The sequence below is a fragment of the Rhinopithecus roxellana genome, chromosome 1 (assembly GCF_007565055.1).
Source record: "Rhinopithecus roxellana isolate Shanxi Qingling chromosome 1, ASM756505v1, whole genome shotgun sequence".
NCBI classification, from domain to species: Eukaryota; Metazoa; Chordata; class Mammalia; order Primates; family Cercopithecidae; genus Rhinopithecus; species Rhinopithecus roxellana.
The window spans coordinates 50,325,920-50,342,808 of NC_044549.1; the positions used below are offsets into that span (position 1 = coordinate 50,325,920).

Sequence of the window (16,889 nt, forward strand, 5' to 3'; positions counted from 1 at the left end):
GCCCATCGACAGCAGCTCACAGGGCCCTCATGTGCTTCCCATTGGCTCTGGGAGCCATGGTGTATGTGGTCTGCGAGGGGAATGGGTGAGGGCAGCAGAGCCAGCAGAGTCCCTTCCCTCCGCCTTCTTGGCCTAAGCCCCCTCTGTTCCTCCACCTGGAAAACTGTTCCGTTGGCCTGGCTGCTCTTGAGTCTTCACACAGGTGTAGGGTGGAGGCTAAGGTCTGTCTCCATCTCTGCTTCTGATTCCATCCTTGACTAGACCCCTCCAGGCTCCCAGATTCTGCGGCTAGTGGAGACCAAGGACTCCATGGGAGATGAGGACCCGTTCACAGCTAAGCTGAGCTTTGAGGTGAGGGTGCCTCTCTGGGTGACCTGAAGGAGGGCAGCCTCTGTCCCTTCTCCTGTGCACACGGGGACCCTCAGCTAGCACAGTAGCGCAGGAGGATTGGCCAGAACTTCCAGATGTGGTGGCACGAGGGAGGGGCAGGACCCTTTCCTGTGGGGCATGGGAGCCATGGCTGCCCCCAAAGGACCATGGCCAAGGGCACAGGTCTGTGGACAGGGAGGCAGCTTCAGCTCTGGTGGAAGAAGCTTGTCACTGTCGGAGTCACCTGGGTTTAGGAAGCAGGTCCTCTCTCGCCACTGCCAAAGATTCCAGGATCATAATCCACACAGATGTGTCACTGTGGCTGAGGGAGGACACTGTGCCTCCTTCCCGCCCACCCTGCAGCAAGGTGGCTCAGAATTCGTGCCAGTAGTGGTAAGCCGGCTGGTGCTGCGCTCCATGAGCCGCCGGGATGTCCTCATCAAGCGCTGGCCCCCGCCCCTGAGATGGCAATACTTCCGCTCACTACTGCCTGATGTCTCCATTACCATGTGCCCCTCCTGCTTCCAGGTAGGTGGCCACCCCAGCAGCTCACGTGTGCTTCTCTTGGCCACTTTTCCCTTGCCCAAATGTCCCTCTGGGAGGTCTGGCCCCTTGGAGGAGGGGCACATCCATGGCTCGAAGTTGGGACAGAGGCTTGGCTGTCCTCTGCCCCTACTTGCATTCCATGTGCTTCACCAGACCCTGCGCTGTCCACACCCTCCCCAAATCCAGGAGGACCAGCAAGTGTGATGTGCTTTTGAGTTTCACTCAGAAAACAAGGAACCCCACAGCCCCCTCCCATTTCCCCTTCCAGCCCTCAAACAAAGGTGCTGCAGGTCTGTGTCCGGCCCTGACCACTGCCAAGCCCCCTCCCCTTGAGAGGCAGTGTGTCCCAGCCCCAGGCGTAGGGCTGATAAGCACTAGGGCTTCAGCCTGGGCTTATGGCTGTCTTCCCTCAGATGTTCCACTCTGAGGACTATGAGTTGCTGGTGCTTCAGCATGGCTGCTGCCCCTACTGCCGCAGGTGCAAGGACGATCCTGGCCCATGACCAGCATCCTGGGGATGGCCTGCACCCTCTGCCCACCTTGAGGTCTGCTGGGCTGTGAAGGAGAATAAAGAGTTAAACTGTCAGAATGTGTTTCTTGCCCAGATGAAGTTTGTGTTTTTTTTTGGGGGGGGGCCTTGTGTAACCACAGAATTCCTATTTATGGCATTTCATGCCTTGTAAATAGCACCAGGAGATGAGGAAGAGAATGTACATATATTTTCTAAGGAAAAAAATCTGTTACTTTCAGAACGGCTCTGAGTTGTTCGTGGCAGCCTGCTGGAGTCCGCCGATCTGTCAGACCGTTAGCATGTACATTTTGCCAACAGATTGCCTCAATAATAACAAAAGGGCTCCTTATTTTCATCACCGTCTACATTTTAGCAAATCTTATTGTCTGCAACTTAATTTCCATATGCAAAAGTGCACCTGTTTCTAATTTGAAAGGAACATTACATTTGTGTGCTCTTAACATTTAATCAAAATGGCAATATGGAAAGGGGTAGGGGAGCAGGGATTTTTTTTGTTTATTTATTTTGATTTAATAGGGATCCATCTTGACAAGAAAAAATACCTGGGTCCAAAGAAGATGGCAGGAGTTTTTTAAAAAAGCCTTCTGTTTGGTGGCCCAGTCAAGGCTCCTGTCCAGGTCGTGGAGCTGCCCTCTTCCATCCACCTTCCCCAGCCCCACAGAGCAGCCCCAGCCCAGTGGAGACTCTTCCATTTGGAACAGCTCCTGAAGCAGGGGCTTCCGTTTGAGATTCCATGCTGCCAAGGTCCCTTCCCTCAGGGATCACTGGTGTCCAGTCCAACAGCTTGAGGGCGTGGAAGGAACAGCACACAGAAGCTGAGAACTCACATGTATTGGGGACGCTTTTGGCACCAGCCACATTCCATGCTGTCTCAAGCCTCTGAGCACCCCTGTGAAGGAAGGGTTATGATTTCCAGTGGGGCTGGGAAGGGGGTTGCCAGGGCCCAGGGGGTGCCTCCAGCCCTGGGAGGGGCGGCCCACAATTTGTCCAGCCGCGAGGCCCTGCCCCTATCACCCCCACTCCACCTGCCAGAGGTGGCAATGCAGCACTTCATGAAAAGCCCAAGAGCAGCCAGACACAGGCAGGAGAAAGGGTATGGGCTGCAATGCCATGCTGAAACCCACCCTCCCCTTGTGCTGCAGTATTGATTCCTTACAACCCACCTGTGCAGGGGGCAGGGCAGGGCAAATGTGCCCATTGCAGGGACGCAGACACTGAGGCCCCAAGGAGAGTGGCTGCAGAGGCCCCCAGTGGGAAGTGTCGGAGATAGAGCCCCATCCCAGAGCCCCTGCCCCGCCCTAGACCGCCCCTCCTTCCTGCCTCCCTCCGCATCTCTCTGGAGATGATAGAGGAAAAGAAAGGAAGGGAGCCAGACAGTTGTGCCAACAACTCCTCCATCGAGTGTCTAATTACTTACCATCATGCATGCGCTCTCTCACTAAACATTTATTAGTATGTTAGGATTTCCATTAGCGCATGACTTGAACTGAAATCATTTGCATATGGCTGGGAAAAAGAGGCGAGGGAGAAAACAGCTCCAGCTACCCAGCAGTCAATCACAGTGACAGATCAGATGGTCCCTGGCTGGAGGCAGGGGAGGGTTCCAGCTGAGACTCTAGCATGCATCCCCTCAGCCAAAGAACACAAAAATGAGTGTGCTGTGCTGGGTTCTGCTGCCTCGGGAAGCTCAGCTCCAGAGGCCTGAGTGCAACTCCTATTCAGTCAGATGCACTTTCTGTGCATCATCCAAGGCTGCCTATTACCAAGGTGATGACACTGACCCTCAGTCATGTTATTTTTCATTCAGCAAATATGCATTAAGCCAAGGCATATTTGGTTGCACCTGGGTGCAACCTTTGTGCATAAGCCCTGTGTCTGGCTGCTTTTCTCTCTCAACCTGATCTGGGTCTGAACCAAGTCCAGTCTTTTCTCCAAGGCTGTTTCCCCATCTGCACAAAAGGGCCCCCTCCAGCTCTGACTCCGAGGTTCCAGCCTCAGTCTGCGTCTGTGAACAGCGCTGATGATCCTGTTGACCCCTCAAGTGCCTGTGACAAGAAAAGCACCACAGGGACCTGGCAATGCCCATTGAACTAAGAGGACACTGAAGCCAGACAGGAGTGGCTGCTGGAGGCTGCACAGTGGAGCAGTGATTCTGGCCTGTGGCCTGTAGTCCCAACTACTCGGGAGGCTGAGGTGGAAGGACCAGTTGAGCCAAGGACAGGAATTCAAGGCTGCAGTAAGCTGTGATTGCACCACTGCACTCCAGCCTGGGCAACAGAGCAACATTAAAAATTGTTTTAAGAAGACAAATGAGATAATCGTTGATGGTAATGACTGTGTAAAAACTGAACATGGCTGGGTGTGGTCACTCACACCTGTAATCTCAGCACTTCAGGAGGCCAAGGCAGGAGGATCGCTTGAGCCGGGAGTTAGAGACCAGCTCAGACAACATAGGGAGACCCCATCTGGCTGGGACTGGTCCCGATCTCTCATCTCAAAGTGCTCAACATTGTGCCCATGTTCTTGGGATGAGGAAGTAAGGGAGAGGTGGACTGGGCAGCCTCAGATGGACCTGACTGTAGACGCACCTCAGGCAGCTGGAGGTCCCCAGGCCTTGGTTTCCCCTCTTTCCCCAGCAAGGCTATGAGGCCAGGAGCCCCTGGTGGCTGTTGCACAGGTGGGCAGAGGACCGTCCTCCAAGGTTGCTCTGTCTCTTCTCTGGCTCGGAGTCTGTGTGCCCACAACAGAGGCCACCACTGGGCAGGGCGCTTACCCTGGGCCTCCCTGATTCTCCCCCCACAGATCTAGAACACTGGCCTGGTATGGAGACCTCATCATGGCCCTCCCTGCTTGCCACCCGCAGCAGCTGCCCATGCCATTCAGCCAACACCCAGACCCCTAGGCCTGCCCTCTGTCCCCACCACGCCACCCTGGGGGGCCCAGCACCTCCACGCCCAGCTGGCCCTCCGTGTCTGCCCTGCTTGGGAGACTCTTTTGAGGCTCTTTTGACCCTCCTGGTCCACCTTTTGCTCCTCTGGGCTCCCACAGTACTGGGACTCGGAGAAAACTCTCATCTCTCACGCTTAGTTTCCCGTCAGTGCTCCCTGAGACTGGGAGCCCCTTGAAAGCAGGAACCGTTTGGGATCTGCCTTAGCGTCCCCAGGGCCTGGTGCATATAAGGAGTTTGGCAAATGCTAGAGTAGAAAAAAGAAAGGAAGGAGGGAATGAGAGCTGGTCTTTCTCCCTCCCTTATTCCCCCTTGATGCTGTCAGTGCCATTGAAGGCCTCATGTAGCCTTGGTGATGCAGCCAGGTGGGGCTGAGCCATGTAGGGGACCAGGAGAAAGAAAGCCGAGGAGGAGGAGGAGGAGGAGGAGGAAGAGGAGGAGGAGGAAGGGAGGGGGAAGGAGGAGGAGGAGGAGGAGGAGGAGCTAGCAGCTCCTCTCACAGCAGCTCCTCTCTTGCAGAGGCTGAAGAGCAAGTTGTGCCCTGCAAGCTAAGCCCCTAATCCTCCGAGGCAGAGGCAAAGCCCCCACCTGGGCTCCCGAGGACTGGGACCTGGGTGCCCCAAGATGGCTGCATCCAGCCATCTTTGCTCAGGAAGCTCTACACATACCAGCTTGGCCAACACCCACACCATGGGTTTCTCTGGACTGCCCGACACAAGGTGTGGGTGCTGGCCAGGCCTGTGTTCAAATCCCAGCTCTGCAGAGGAACTTTGACCCTGCGTGCCCCAGATTCCTCAGTGGTCAGTGGGGAGTTAGACCCTCCTCACAGGGGGCAGGAGGAGTTGTTCATTCACTCAACAAATGTTTATTGAACACCTCCTGTTGGTTGTGAGCTCAGAGGCAACGATGAACAGGCCAGGCTGGTCCTGCATTCTAGAAAGAGATGGGAAGTCAGTCAATAAGAAGACAAATGAGGCCAGGTGTGGTGGCATGCCTGTAGACCCAGTTACTCGGAAGGCTGAGGAGGATCACTTGAGCCTAGGACAGGAATTCAAGGCTGCAGTAAGCTATGATTGCACCACTGCACTCCAGCCTGGGCAACAGAGCAACATTAAAAATTGTTTTAAGAAGACGAATAAGATAGTCGCTGATGGTAATGACTGTTTAAAAACTGAACATGGCTGGGTGTGGTCACTCACACCTGTAATCTCAGCACTTTCGGAGGCTGAGATTACAGCCTCCCAAGTGGCTCCCAAGGCAGGAGGATCACTTAAGCCTGGGAATTAGAGACCAGCTTGGACAATATAGGGAGATCCCATCTCTACAAAAATGAAAATAAATTAGCCAGGCATGGTGGCACACAACAATGTGTGCTACTCAGGGGTTGAGATGGTGGATCGCTGGAGCCCAGGAGGTTGAGGCTGCAGTGAGCCATGATCGTGCCACTGAACTCCAACCTGAGTGACAGAGAGATACCCTGTCTCAAAAAACAATAGGCCAAGTGTGGTGGCTCACGCCTGTAACCCCAGCACTTTGGGAGGCCGAAGCAGATGGATCACTTGAGATCAGGAGTTAGAGACCAGCCTGGCTAACCTGGCAAAATCCCGTCTACTAAAAATATAAAAATTAGCCAGGTGTGGCACCACGCACCTGTAGTCCTGGCTACTTTGGGAGGCTAAGGCAGGAGAATTGCTTGAATCCAGGAGGAGGAGGTTGCAGTGAACCAAGATCGCACCACTGCACTCCAGCTTGGGTGACAGAGCGAGACCCTGTCTCAAAACAGCGACTAAACCTGGTGGGGGTGCCTGGTGTGTAGGATGGTCAGGGGTGGTCACCCCAAGGACATGAGTGTGAGCAGAGACCTGAAGGAGACTCAGGAAGATATTAATACTGTCATCAACAAACATATTGATCACTTACAAGCACTCCCAATAATCCTATTAGGTAGGCACTATTATCATTCCTATTTTACAGAGTGGAGAACCGAAGCACACTCTTGGGAGGGCGGGGGAGCTGGCTGCACCCAGGCTGTGTAGCCTTAGTCCAGATGTAAGAGTGGATGGAAAAGAGCCTTGCCCAATGAGGGAGAACAGTGAAACCAAGGCTGTAGGGTCTAAAGATTCACGAACCAGGCTCTTATGGGGAAAGCAGGTGAGGTTTACTGTATAGGTGGATGTGCACCTGCCCCACACTGAGGTTTCCTTGTCCCAGCAAACTGAGGCCCAGAGTGGGGAAGGAAGCAGTACTACCGTGGTGACTCAAAGACCAGCTAGAATCCAGCCTCCTCTCCTCGAGGCTTCCACTGCCCCGCCCCAGGCCTGTGTGACTCAGTCTAGGGCCTTTCCATTACCTCAGCTAAACCTTTCTTTAGTCATTTATACCATGGTGTGAATGGCTGGCTGGTCCTTCCTGAGAGCTGTCTTTGATGAGGGGAGGGAGGCATAGCCCAGTTTGGGAAGCTGATACCCATGGAGCCCAGATGACTGTGTAGGTTATAATGCAGACTGCCACTGATTTGTAACGGGACCTGATCCACTCTGCAGAGCTAGTCCTCAGTCTTTTCATCTGCAAAATGGATGTAGCAGAGATGGTCAGAGTAGGTGACTTCGAATGACCCTTCCAGCTCACTGAGTCGGTTGTCCTGAACAAAGAGCATTTTTTGTTTAAAAAATATTTCTTGGGCCGGACACGGTGATTCATGCCTATAATCCTGGCACTTTGGGAGGCTGAGGAGAGTGGATCGCTTGAGCCAGGAGTTCAAGACTAGCCTGGGCAACATAGCAAGACTCCACCCCTACAAAAAATACAAAAATTAGTGGTGTGCACTTGTGGTCCCAGCTACTCAGGAGGCTGAGGTGAGAGGATCGCTTGAGCCCAGGAGGCAGAGGCTACAGTGAGCTATGATTGTGACACTGCACTCTAGCCTGGGCGACAGAGACCTTGTCTCAAAAAAAGTTTTTCTTTGTCAAGCTTTACAGAATAAAGAGCTCTGTCACCTCAGTGATGGCTGTTAGTTCCCCACTACCAGGGTTCCATGAGGTTGCAATTGTGAAACCCACAAAGGCGGAACCTGAGACAGAGAGGGGAAGTACTGAGATCATCTAGGGGGACTTCATTCATTCATTCCCCCACTCATTCATTCAACAAATATTCAGGAGCACCTTCGAGGTGCCAGGCCCTGGAGACACATCAATGAACAAAACAGACGTGATCCCACCTCTTTCCACTACAGGCCAAGCACCATGCTGGGCTCTGGGGACCCTGTTGTGAGCAAGATAGACCTAGGCCCACCCTTGTGGACTCACGTTACAGGCAGGGAGACGGGCACAAAACACAAATAAAAAGCTTCCATGCTGCCAGAAGCACTAGGCAACAAGCAAGGTGCTGAGGTACTGCTAAGCTGTGTGGGGTGGGGGCTCAGCCCAGCCAGGGAGGGGCTGGGTGTGGGTCAGCCTTGACCCAAGGCATCCAGGACACCCTCCTTCTGGCCATGAGGGTCCACGTCAGAATCAAACCCCCCACCTTAACCTCATTAGCGTTGGGCATAATCACCAGGCCAAGCGCCTTAAACTACGAGAGGCCCCATCCCACCCGCCCTGCCTTAGTCCTGCCACGTGTGCCAAACCCTGTTACACCCAACACCAACCAGGCCAGGCAGGGGGCTGGAGCCCAGGTGGGCTACAGGGAAGGGGGCACTCTTCTGAGCAGACAGATCTGGGAATCCTGGGTGGGAGAGACTGGGTATGACAGAGATTAAGGGATGTTTCCCTGGCCTCAGGGCTCTGTACTTGCCGGGGTCCTTCTGCCTGGATGTCCTTCCCCTGAAGCTTCCTCCTGTTCCATTCTCGGCTCAAGCTCCAGCTTCTCAGAGAAGCCTCCTGTGTTGGGAGTGGCTGCGAATGAACTGTCCCTACTGTTTTTCGCTCCACTATTCATTTGTGGTCCCTGTGCCCCCTCACCCCACAGAAACAGTGGCTTCTTGTGGGCAGGAGCTTGCTCTTTCATGTCCCCTGTGTGTCCCCCAGGTCCAAGCACCTTGTCTTGGCCACAGTAGGTGCTCAATACACATGTTGGCTGGACGGTGGCACTCTCAGCACCTGCACAGGCCACCCCAGACACCCCGCTTCATTCTTAGGAGGTGTCATCGTGTTCCTAGGACAGCGGGGAGAAGGGGACCTGCCAGTGTTGGCCTCCATTTGCCCCCAGCCAACTGCCCCCAAGGCTCTTGACTACTTTCTTACAGTACATCCTGCTGTGCTGGAATCGGCCCTCATGGGGCCACCTGGCACATGGCATTTGAGGCCCTCGTGGCTGACCAGATCTCCCCCAACAGTGCCCTGTCTGCTGCCTCCAGGGCTGGCTTCCCCTTCAGACTGGAGTCCCCTGAGGGGCTCTGTCCCTCCCCTGCTCTGGTAGCCCCCTCCATCCTCCCTCCCTCCACTCCATCTTTGGGGCATCCGAGTCACCTTTCTACCCCAGTGATCTGCCCAAGCCACTGCCCACTTCCCTCTGGATAAAGCCAGGTTCCCCGGTGTTCAAGACCCATCACAACTGCCCCCAGCCCAGGTCTTCCCCACCCAGCCACCTGGCAAACTGCTCCTTCTCTCAAAGGCCCAAACGTGGCCTCCTGGACTGCATCCCCCAGGCAGTCAGGCCCCGTCTCCACCTCACAGACACCTTGGGCGGAATCTGCTTCTTCCCATATCTGAGTCCTCCTTAGCCCCTGAGCTCCTCTGGGCAGGGCTGTTTCTTTCCATCTTTGTATTCCCAGGGGCCCGCAAATAAATGTTTGATGAATGAACAAGAGAGTGAATTCCAATTCCATGCAACAATGATTGGGCTCCTGGGCCCCAGGCCATGTGTCTGGCACTGGAAACGGAAGCTGCAGGATGCAGCCCCTGCCCTCATGGAGCTCCTCCTGTCAGAGGAGTGTGGGGACTGGACGAGCCCAGAGTAACTTGCAGGGGAACGAACAGGTAAGGGGCTGTGTGATGAGATGAGAGACTGGGAGAATAAACTAGAAAGTCTCTAGCTGTCCAGAAGCTCACTGTCCAGTCCAGATAAAGATCTGAAGTCAGTTCGTACTTAGCCAAGGGAAATGGCACAGACACCCATGGTCCCTATTTCAGACCAAGGCCACCAGACTGAGCTGGGACCTTGGGACAGACAAGCCATGTAGAAGTTAGGAGACTTCTCCTCCCTTTCCCAGGGTCCTGAGTACCTCTCCTCCCTGACCTCAGGTTTCCTCCTGGTGTCACCTTGGCCCCTCTTGGAAGCCAATTAGGCCCTCATTTCTGCAGCCGGGATTAATATGATTATGAACACCCCCAATCTCCCAGATGCTGATTCAGCCAGGAGCTTAGGAGGGGGAGGTCACTTTATAAGGGTCTGGGGGGGTGAGAGCCCAGAGTCATCCAGCCGGAGCCCTGAGTGGCTGAGCTCAGGCCTTCGCAGCATTCTTGGGTGGGAGCAGACGCGGGGCAGCCACAAGGGCCACAGCCATGAATGGCACGGAAGGCCCTAACTTCTACGTGCCCTTCTCCAACGCGACGGGCGTGGTGCGCAGCCCCTTCGAGTACCCGCAGTACTACCTGGCCGAGCCATGGCAGTTCTCCATGCTGGCCGCCTACATGTTCCTGCTGATCGTGCTGGGCTTCCCCATCAACTTCCTCACGCTCTACGTCACCGTCCAGCACAAGAAGCTGCGCACGCCTCTCAACTACATCCTGCTCAACCTAGCGGTGGCCGACCTCTTCATGGTCTTCGGTGGCTTCACCAGCACCCTCTACACCTCTCTGCATGGATACTTCGTCTTCGGGCCCACAGGATGCAATGCGGAGGGCTTCTTTGCCACCCTGGGCGGTATGAGCCGGGTGCGGGTAGGGCATGCAGGAGCCTGGGAGCATGGAGGGGTCTGGGACAGTCCCCGGCTTGGTGGTGGTGGCTGAGAGGGCTTCTCCTTCTCCTCTCCTGTCAGTGTCACCCAAGGCCCTCATATGTTCAGTCAACAAACACCATTCACGGTGATAGCCGGGCTGCTGTTTGTGCAGGGCTGGCACTGAACGCTACCTTCATCTTACCTGGAGCAATATGCGCTTGTCTAATTTCACAGCAAGAAAACTGAGCTGAGGCTCAAAGAAGTCAAGTGCCCTGCTGGGGGTCACACTGGGATGGGGGCAGAGCTGAGTTTGAAGCCCACATCCATCTTGGGCCGTGTTCGCAACACCAAGCCTCTGTTTCCCTCGGAAAACAGGTCAGACCCAGGCTGGGCACTGAGGAGAGAGCTGGGCAAGCCAGACTCCTCCTCTCTGGGGGCCCAAGCCCAGGGTAGGAAGTGGATTCTCCATTCTTCAGTCATTGAGTCTTCCCTGTGCTGGGTAATGGGCTCGGTCCCCTTTGGCATCCTCTGCCTCCCCTCCCAGCCCCCCGTCCTTGGGTGCCCCTCTAGCCTCCATGCCACGCTCCAAGGCTCCTGGTGTTGAGAACTGCATGCAGCCCCTCTAAAGCAGCTGCTTTTTGCTTTAGAATAATGTCTTGCATTTAACAGGAAAACAGATGGGGGTGCTGCAGAGATAACAGATCCCACTTAACAGAGGGGAAAACTGAGGCAGGGAGAAGGGAATAGACTTATTTAGGGATGTGGCCCGGCAGCAACAACAGCCTAGGTCTCCTGGCTGTGATCCAGGAATACCTCCGCTGAGATGCAGGAGATGTTAGCGGCAGCCATTGCAAAGCTGGGTGACGAAGAGAGCTTAACGCCAGTCACAAGCGTCCCCCTGCCAGCCTTACCCTCTCTCCCCCATGTCCAGGCTGCTGCCTCGGTCCCACTCTCAGGGAATCTCTGGCATTGCTGGGTGTTTGTTACATTCAGTAATCACAGACCACCCAGTTCTGGCCAGAAGGTGGTGCGCCACATACGGATGGTTGTTCTCTGCAGCGTCAGTCCCAGTTTACAATTATTGTCCCTTTCACTGTTAGGAATGTCCCAGTTTGGTTGATTAACTATATGGCCACTCTCCCTGTGGAACTTCATGGGGTGGTGAGCAGGGCAGATGTCTCAATTTCATCATTTCCTTCTTCTTCCTCTGGGCAAAGCATTGCCCATTGCTTCATGGCTCCTAGGAGAGGGCCACACTTGCCCATGTTATTTCATCTCCCGAGAAGGGAGAGGGGGGAAGGACTGCCAATTCTGGGTTTCCGCCACCTCTGCGTTCCTTCCCAACAAAGAACTCTGCCCCACATTAGGATGCATTCTTCTGTTAAAAACAAGCAAAAAAACCCACAACTCCCTACTGGGTTCCCAGTCCAATCGTGACCCCCTGATCTGATTCGTGTCCCTCTTGGACCCAGAGCACTCAGCAAATAACTTCCCCCATTCCCTGGAGCTTCTTTGCCCAGCTCTCCTCAGCATGTGGTCCCTCTGCCCCTTCCCGCTCCTCCCAGTGCCACGCTCTCTCCTTCCCCAAGGCCTCCTCAAGTCCCTCTCCCACTCCTGGTTGCCTTCCTAGCTACCCTCTCCCTATCTAGGGGGAGTGCACCCTCCTTAGACAGGCAGTGGGGTCTGTGCTGACAGCCTGCTGACTGCCTTGCAGGTGAAATCGCCCTGTGGTCCTTGGTGGTCCTGGCCATCGAACGGTACGTGGTGGTGTGTAAGCCCATGAGCAACTTCCGCTTCGGGGAGAACCATGCCATCATGGGCGTTGCCTTCACCTGGGTCATGGCGCTGGCCTGCGCCGCACCCCCCCTCTTCGGCTGGTCCAGGTAATGGCATTGAGCAGAAGGGAAGAGGCTCCAGGGGCTCTTTGTAGGGTCCTCCAGTCAGGACTCAAACCCAGTAGTGTCTAGTTCCAGGCACTGGCCTTGTATGTCTCCTGGCCCAAATGCCCACCCAGGGTAGAGGTGTAGGGCAGAATAAATAGACTCTAATGTTGCTAAAAGCACTGGTCCCATCTCCTGAGCTCTATGTAAAAGAGAATCCAAGACATCCCAACCCTTCACCTTGGCTGTGCCCCTAATCCTCAACTAAGCCAGGCGCAAATTCCAATCCTCTTTGGTCTAGTACCCTGGGGGCAGCCCCCTCTAACCTTGGGTCTCAGCAGCAGGGGAGGCCACACCTTCCTAGTGCCAGTGGCCATATTGTGGCCCCTGGGAACTGGGTCCCATTCAGCCTCTAGGCGATTGTCTCCAAATGGGGCTGAGATGAGACACAGTGGGGACAGTGGTTTGGACAATAGGACCGGTGACTCTGGTCCCCAGAGGCCTCATGTCCCTCTGTCTCCAGAAAATTCCCACTCTCACTTCCTTTTCTCCTCAGTCTTGCTAGGGTCCATTTCTTACCCCTTGCTGAATTTGAGTCCACCCCCTGGACTTTTCCCCCATCTTCTCCAATCTGGCCTAGTTCCATCCTCCGGAAGCACAGCCTCTGGACGCTCTGGGTTTCCTGAGGCCAGTCAACTGTCCCCAATATCAGGAACCATTGCCACATCCTAACAACGTGCCCTGGAAACCTCTTGTTTCCAGAAGCTGCACAAAGATCCCTTAGATACCCTGTGTGTCCATCTTTGACCTGGAAAATATTCTCGCCCTGGGGCTAGGAAGACCTCAGTTTGTACAAACTGCCTCAAATACGGAGCCTGAGCTCTCTCCCTCCTCCTCACCAACCTCTGCCTGGCATAACCCTAGGCTCAGCGGGCAGTGGATGCTGGGGCTGGGCATGCCGGGAGAGGCTGGGTGCTGTCATCTGGTACCGCAGCCACCAGTGAAGCCACACTGATTCCACAAGGTGCATCTGCATCCCCATCTGATCCATATTCCATCCTGTCACCCAGCCATGCAGATGCTTATGAGCCCCTTTTCCAGGGAGGGAATGTGAAGCCCCAGAAAGGGCCAGTGCTCAGCAGGCGCCTTGGCTGTTCCCAAGTTCCTCACAGGCGGGTTCTCCCTACTTGCCCGTCCTCAGGTACATCCCCGAGGGCTTGCAGTGCTCGTGCGGAATCGACTACTACACGCTCAAGCCAGAGGTCAACAACGAGTCCTTTGTTATCTACATGTTCGTGGTCCACTTCACCATCCCCATGATTATCATCTTCTTCTGCTACGGGCAGCTCGTCTTCACCGTCAAGGAGGTACGGGCCCGGGAGTGGGCAGCCTCACGGCTCTGACAGTCCAGCCCCCAGCATGTATCTGTGGCTCCTGCTCCCTGGAGGAGCCATGGTCTGGACCCGGGTCCCTTGTCTTGCAGGCCGCTGCCCAGCAGCAGGAGTCCGCCACCACACAGAAGGCAGAGAAGGAGGTCACCCGCATGGTCATCATCATGGTCATCGCTTTCCTGATCTGCTGGGTGCCCTACGCCAGTGTGGCATTCTACATCTTCACCCACCAGGGCTCCAACTTCGGTCCCATCTTCATGACCATCCCAGCGTTCTTTGCCAAGAGTGCCGCCATCTACAACCCTGTCATCTATATCATGATGAACAAGCAGGTGCCTACTGCGGGTGGGAGGGCCCCAGTGTCCCAGGCCACAGGCACTGCCTGCCAAGGACAAACTGCATCCCAGGGCAGGGGAGGGGGCTCCATCAGGGCTACTGGCAGCAGTCTTGGGTCAGCAGTCTCAATGGGGAGTGTGTGAGAAATGCAGATTCCTGGCCCCACCCAGATCTGCTGAATGTCAGGGAGGGCCCAGGAACCTGCATTTCCAACAAGCTCTCCACAGGTGGCTCAGATGCTCACTGAGGTGGGAGAAGCTCCAGTCCAGATAGTTCTGGAAGCCCAATGTCAAAGTCAGAAGGTCCCAAGACGGGAATGGATGGGCCAGTCTCCATAAAGCTGAATAAGGAGCTAAAAAGTCTTATTCTGAGGGGTAAAGGGGTAAAGGGTTCCTCTCCAAGGACACCAGAAGTTGGGGTAAACAGTCTCTGAAGTCAGCTCTGCCACTTTCTAACTGTGTGACCCCAAGCAAGTCAATTCCCCTCTCTGTGCTTTGGTTTCCTCATCCATAGAAAGGGCAAAACACCAAAACTCTCAGATTACAGGAGATAATTTACAGAACACCCTTGGCACACAGAGGGCACCATGAAATATCATGGGCGACACAGCCCCCTCGTGCTCGGTCCCTGGCATCTCTGGGGTGAGGAGCATCTGCTTAGCAAGTTTCCTCCAGGAAGCCAGATTTGAGTGGACGGGGCGCTGGAACTGTGAGGGGCAGAAGCAGGGAAAGGGTCGGGGCAAACCTCACTAACGTGTCAGTTCCAAGCACACTGTGGGCAGCCCTGGCCCTGACTCAAGCCTCTTGCCTTCCAGTTCCGGAACTGCATGCTCACCACCATCTGCTGCGGCAAGAACCCGCTGGGTGACGACGAGGCCTCTGCCACTGTGTCCAAGACGGAGACTAGCCAGGTGGCCCCGGCCTAAGACCTGCCTAGGACGCTGTGGCCGACTGTAGGTGTCTCCCGTCCCCCACACCCTCCCCCAGCCACAGCCATCCCACCAGGAGCAGCGCCTGTGCAGAATGAACGAAGTCACATAGGCTCCTTCATTTTTTTTTTTTTTTAAGAAATAATTAATGAGAGAAAAACGAGGCTCCTCACTCACCTGGGACGGCCTGAGAAGGGACATCCACCAACACTTACTGATCTGGAGTCCCAGGTTCCCCAAGGCCAGCGGGATCTGTGACCCTCCTCCTCCCAACTCATCTTTCAGGAACACGAGGATTCTTGCTTTCTGGAAAAGTGTCCCAGCTTAGGGATATGTGTCTAGCACAGAATGGGGCACACAGTAGGTGCTTAATAAATGCTGGATGGATGCAGGAAGGAATGGAGGAATGAAAGCGAAGGGATAACATATCTATCCTCTCAGATCCTCTTAGCAGCAGCAACTCATACTTGGCTAATGATAAGGAGCAGTTGTTTTTCCCTCCCTGGGCCTCATTTTCTTCCCCTATAAAATGGAAATCCCAGATCCCTGGTCCTGCCTACACGCAGCTACTGAGAGGACCAAAAGAGGTGTGTGTGTGTGTGTGTGTGTGTGTGTGTCTATGTGTGTGTTTCAGCACTTTGTAAATAGCAAGAGCTGTACAGATTCTAGTTCATGTTGTGAATAACATCAATTAATGTAACTAGTTAATTATTATGATTATCACCTCCTGATTGTGAACATTCTGAGACTGGGCATTCGGATGATGGGGTTTCACCCAGCCTCGGGGCAGGTTTTTAAAAATTAGCTAGGCATCAAGGCCAGACCAGGGCTGGGGCTGGGCTGCAGGCAAGGACAGTCACAGGAATGCAGAATGCAGTCATCACACCTGAAAAAGCAACATTGGGGGAGTGGGGCGATGAAGGCCAAGTTCCCAGTGAGGGTGAGATTTGGCCTGGGGTCTCACCACTACTGTGAGGCCCCAGACCCCATGCCTCCCCTTCCCAGTGTGGCCTGTGGAGAGACAGGCCTTTCTCTCAGCCTCTGGAAGTTACCTGCTCTTTTGCCCTAGCACCTGGGCCCCAGCATCTAGAACATGGAGCCTCTAGAAGACATGCTCACCGGCCCACATTTAATGAACAGCTGAGTCCCTGATGTCATCCTTATCTCAAAGAGCTTAGAAACAAAGAGTGGGAAATCACACTGGGCCCACCTTCCCTGGGAATGTTCATGGGCCCCAGTTTCCAGTTTCCCTTGCCAGACAAGCCCATCTTCAGCAGTTGCTAGTCGATTCTCCATTCTGGAGAGTCTGCTCCAGAAAGCTGGCCACATCTCTGAGGTGTCAGAATTGAACTGCCTCAGTAACTGCTCCCCACTCTCCATATAGGCAAAGCCAGAAGCTCTAGCTTTACCCAGCTCTGCCTGGAGACTAAGGCAAATTGGGCCATTGAAAGATCAGCTCCTATGCTGGTATTAATGGTGGTGGGTTTTGTTGCTTTCAAACTCTTTATCCACAGGATAGATTGAAACTGCCAGCTTCCACCTGATCCCTGACCCTGGGATAGCTGGATTGAGCAATGGGCAGAGCCAAGCAGCACAGAGTCCCCTGGGGCTAGAGGTGGAGGAAGCAGCCCTGGGAATGGGAAAAACCCCAACTTTGGGGTCATAGAGTCACAGGTGACCCATAAAACTGCAAACAAGTTTTGTCACCTCTCTGAGCTTCCTTATCTGCAAAAGAGAATCTTAAAACTGACCTTGGCTGGGCACAGTGGCTCACACCTGTAATCCCAGCACCTTGGGAGGCCAAGGCGGGCAGATCACGAGGTCAGGAGTTTGAGACCAGCCTGACCAACATGGTGAAGCCCCATCTCTACTAAAAATACAAAAATTAGCTGGGCATGGTGGCAGGCACCTGTAATCCCAGCTACTCAGGGGACTGAGGCAAGAGAATCACTTGAATCCGGGAGGGAGAGATTGCAGTGAACCGAGATCATACCACTGCACTCCAGCCTGGGCAACAGAGGGAGAGTCCATCTCAAAACAAAACAAAACAAACAAACAACAACAAAAAACAAACACCTGATC

The 16,889-nt window shown here is 54.5% G+C and overlaps 2 protein-coding genes across 5 annotated transcripts in view; both read left to right on the top strand.

Annotated features, from left to right (window-relative positions):
• IFT122 (intraflagellar transport 122) overlaps window positions 1-1,508 on the top strand; it is an 87,089-nt gene extending 85,581 nt beyond the window's left edge. For 2 of the 4 annotated variants that reach the window (XM_030938791.1, XM_010381500.2), the window contains 3 exons: window positions 272-351; window positions 733-897; window positions 1,329-1,504. In XM_030938791.1, the coding sequence (XP_030794651.1) occupies window positions 272-351; window positions 733-897; window positions 1,329-1,418 (335 nt within the window). In that variant the 3' untranslated portion in view covers window positions 1,419-1,504. Of the gene's footprint in view, window positions 1-271; window positions 352-677; window positions 898-1,328 lie in introns of those variants that run through there. The other 2 variants (XM_010381499.2, XM_030934853.1) reach the window with 2 other exon arrangements.
• An 8,292-nt stretch (window positions 1,509-9,800) lies between these two features.
• Window positions 9,801-16,277, top strand: RHO (rhodopsin). Its single transcript, XM_010381505.2, has 5 exons — window positions 9,801-10,256; window positions 11,987-12,155; window positions 13,354-13,519; window positions 13,636-13,875; window positions 14,694-16,277. Exons 1-5 carry the CDS (start codon window positions 9,896-9,898, stop codon window positions 14,802-14,804), a joined length of 1,047 nt encoding a protein of 348 aa, XP_010379807.1. The 5' UTR covers window positions 9,801-9,895; the 3' UTR covers window positions 14,805-16,277.
• Window positions 16,278-16,889: the final 612 nt, after the last annotated feature.

Bases quoted from the DNA above. Each gene is read 5' to 3' on its own strand.
- RHO (XM_010381505.2), top strand. From the start codon at position 9,896: ATGAATGGCACGGAAGGCCCTAACTTCTACGTGCCCTTCTCCAACGCG. The intron at 13,520-13,635 runs GTACGGGCCCGG...CTTGTCTTGCAG, and splicing joins TCGTCTTCACCGTCAAGGAG to GCCGCTGCCCAGCAGCAGGA. The intron at 13,876-14,693 runs GTGCCTACTGCG...CTTGCCTTCCAG, and splicing joins ATATCATGATGAACAAGCAG to TTCCGGAACTGCATGCTCAC.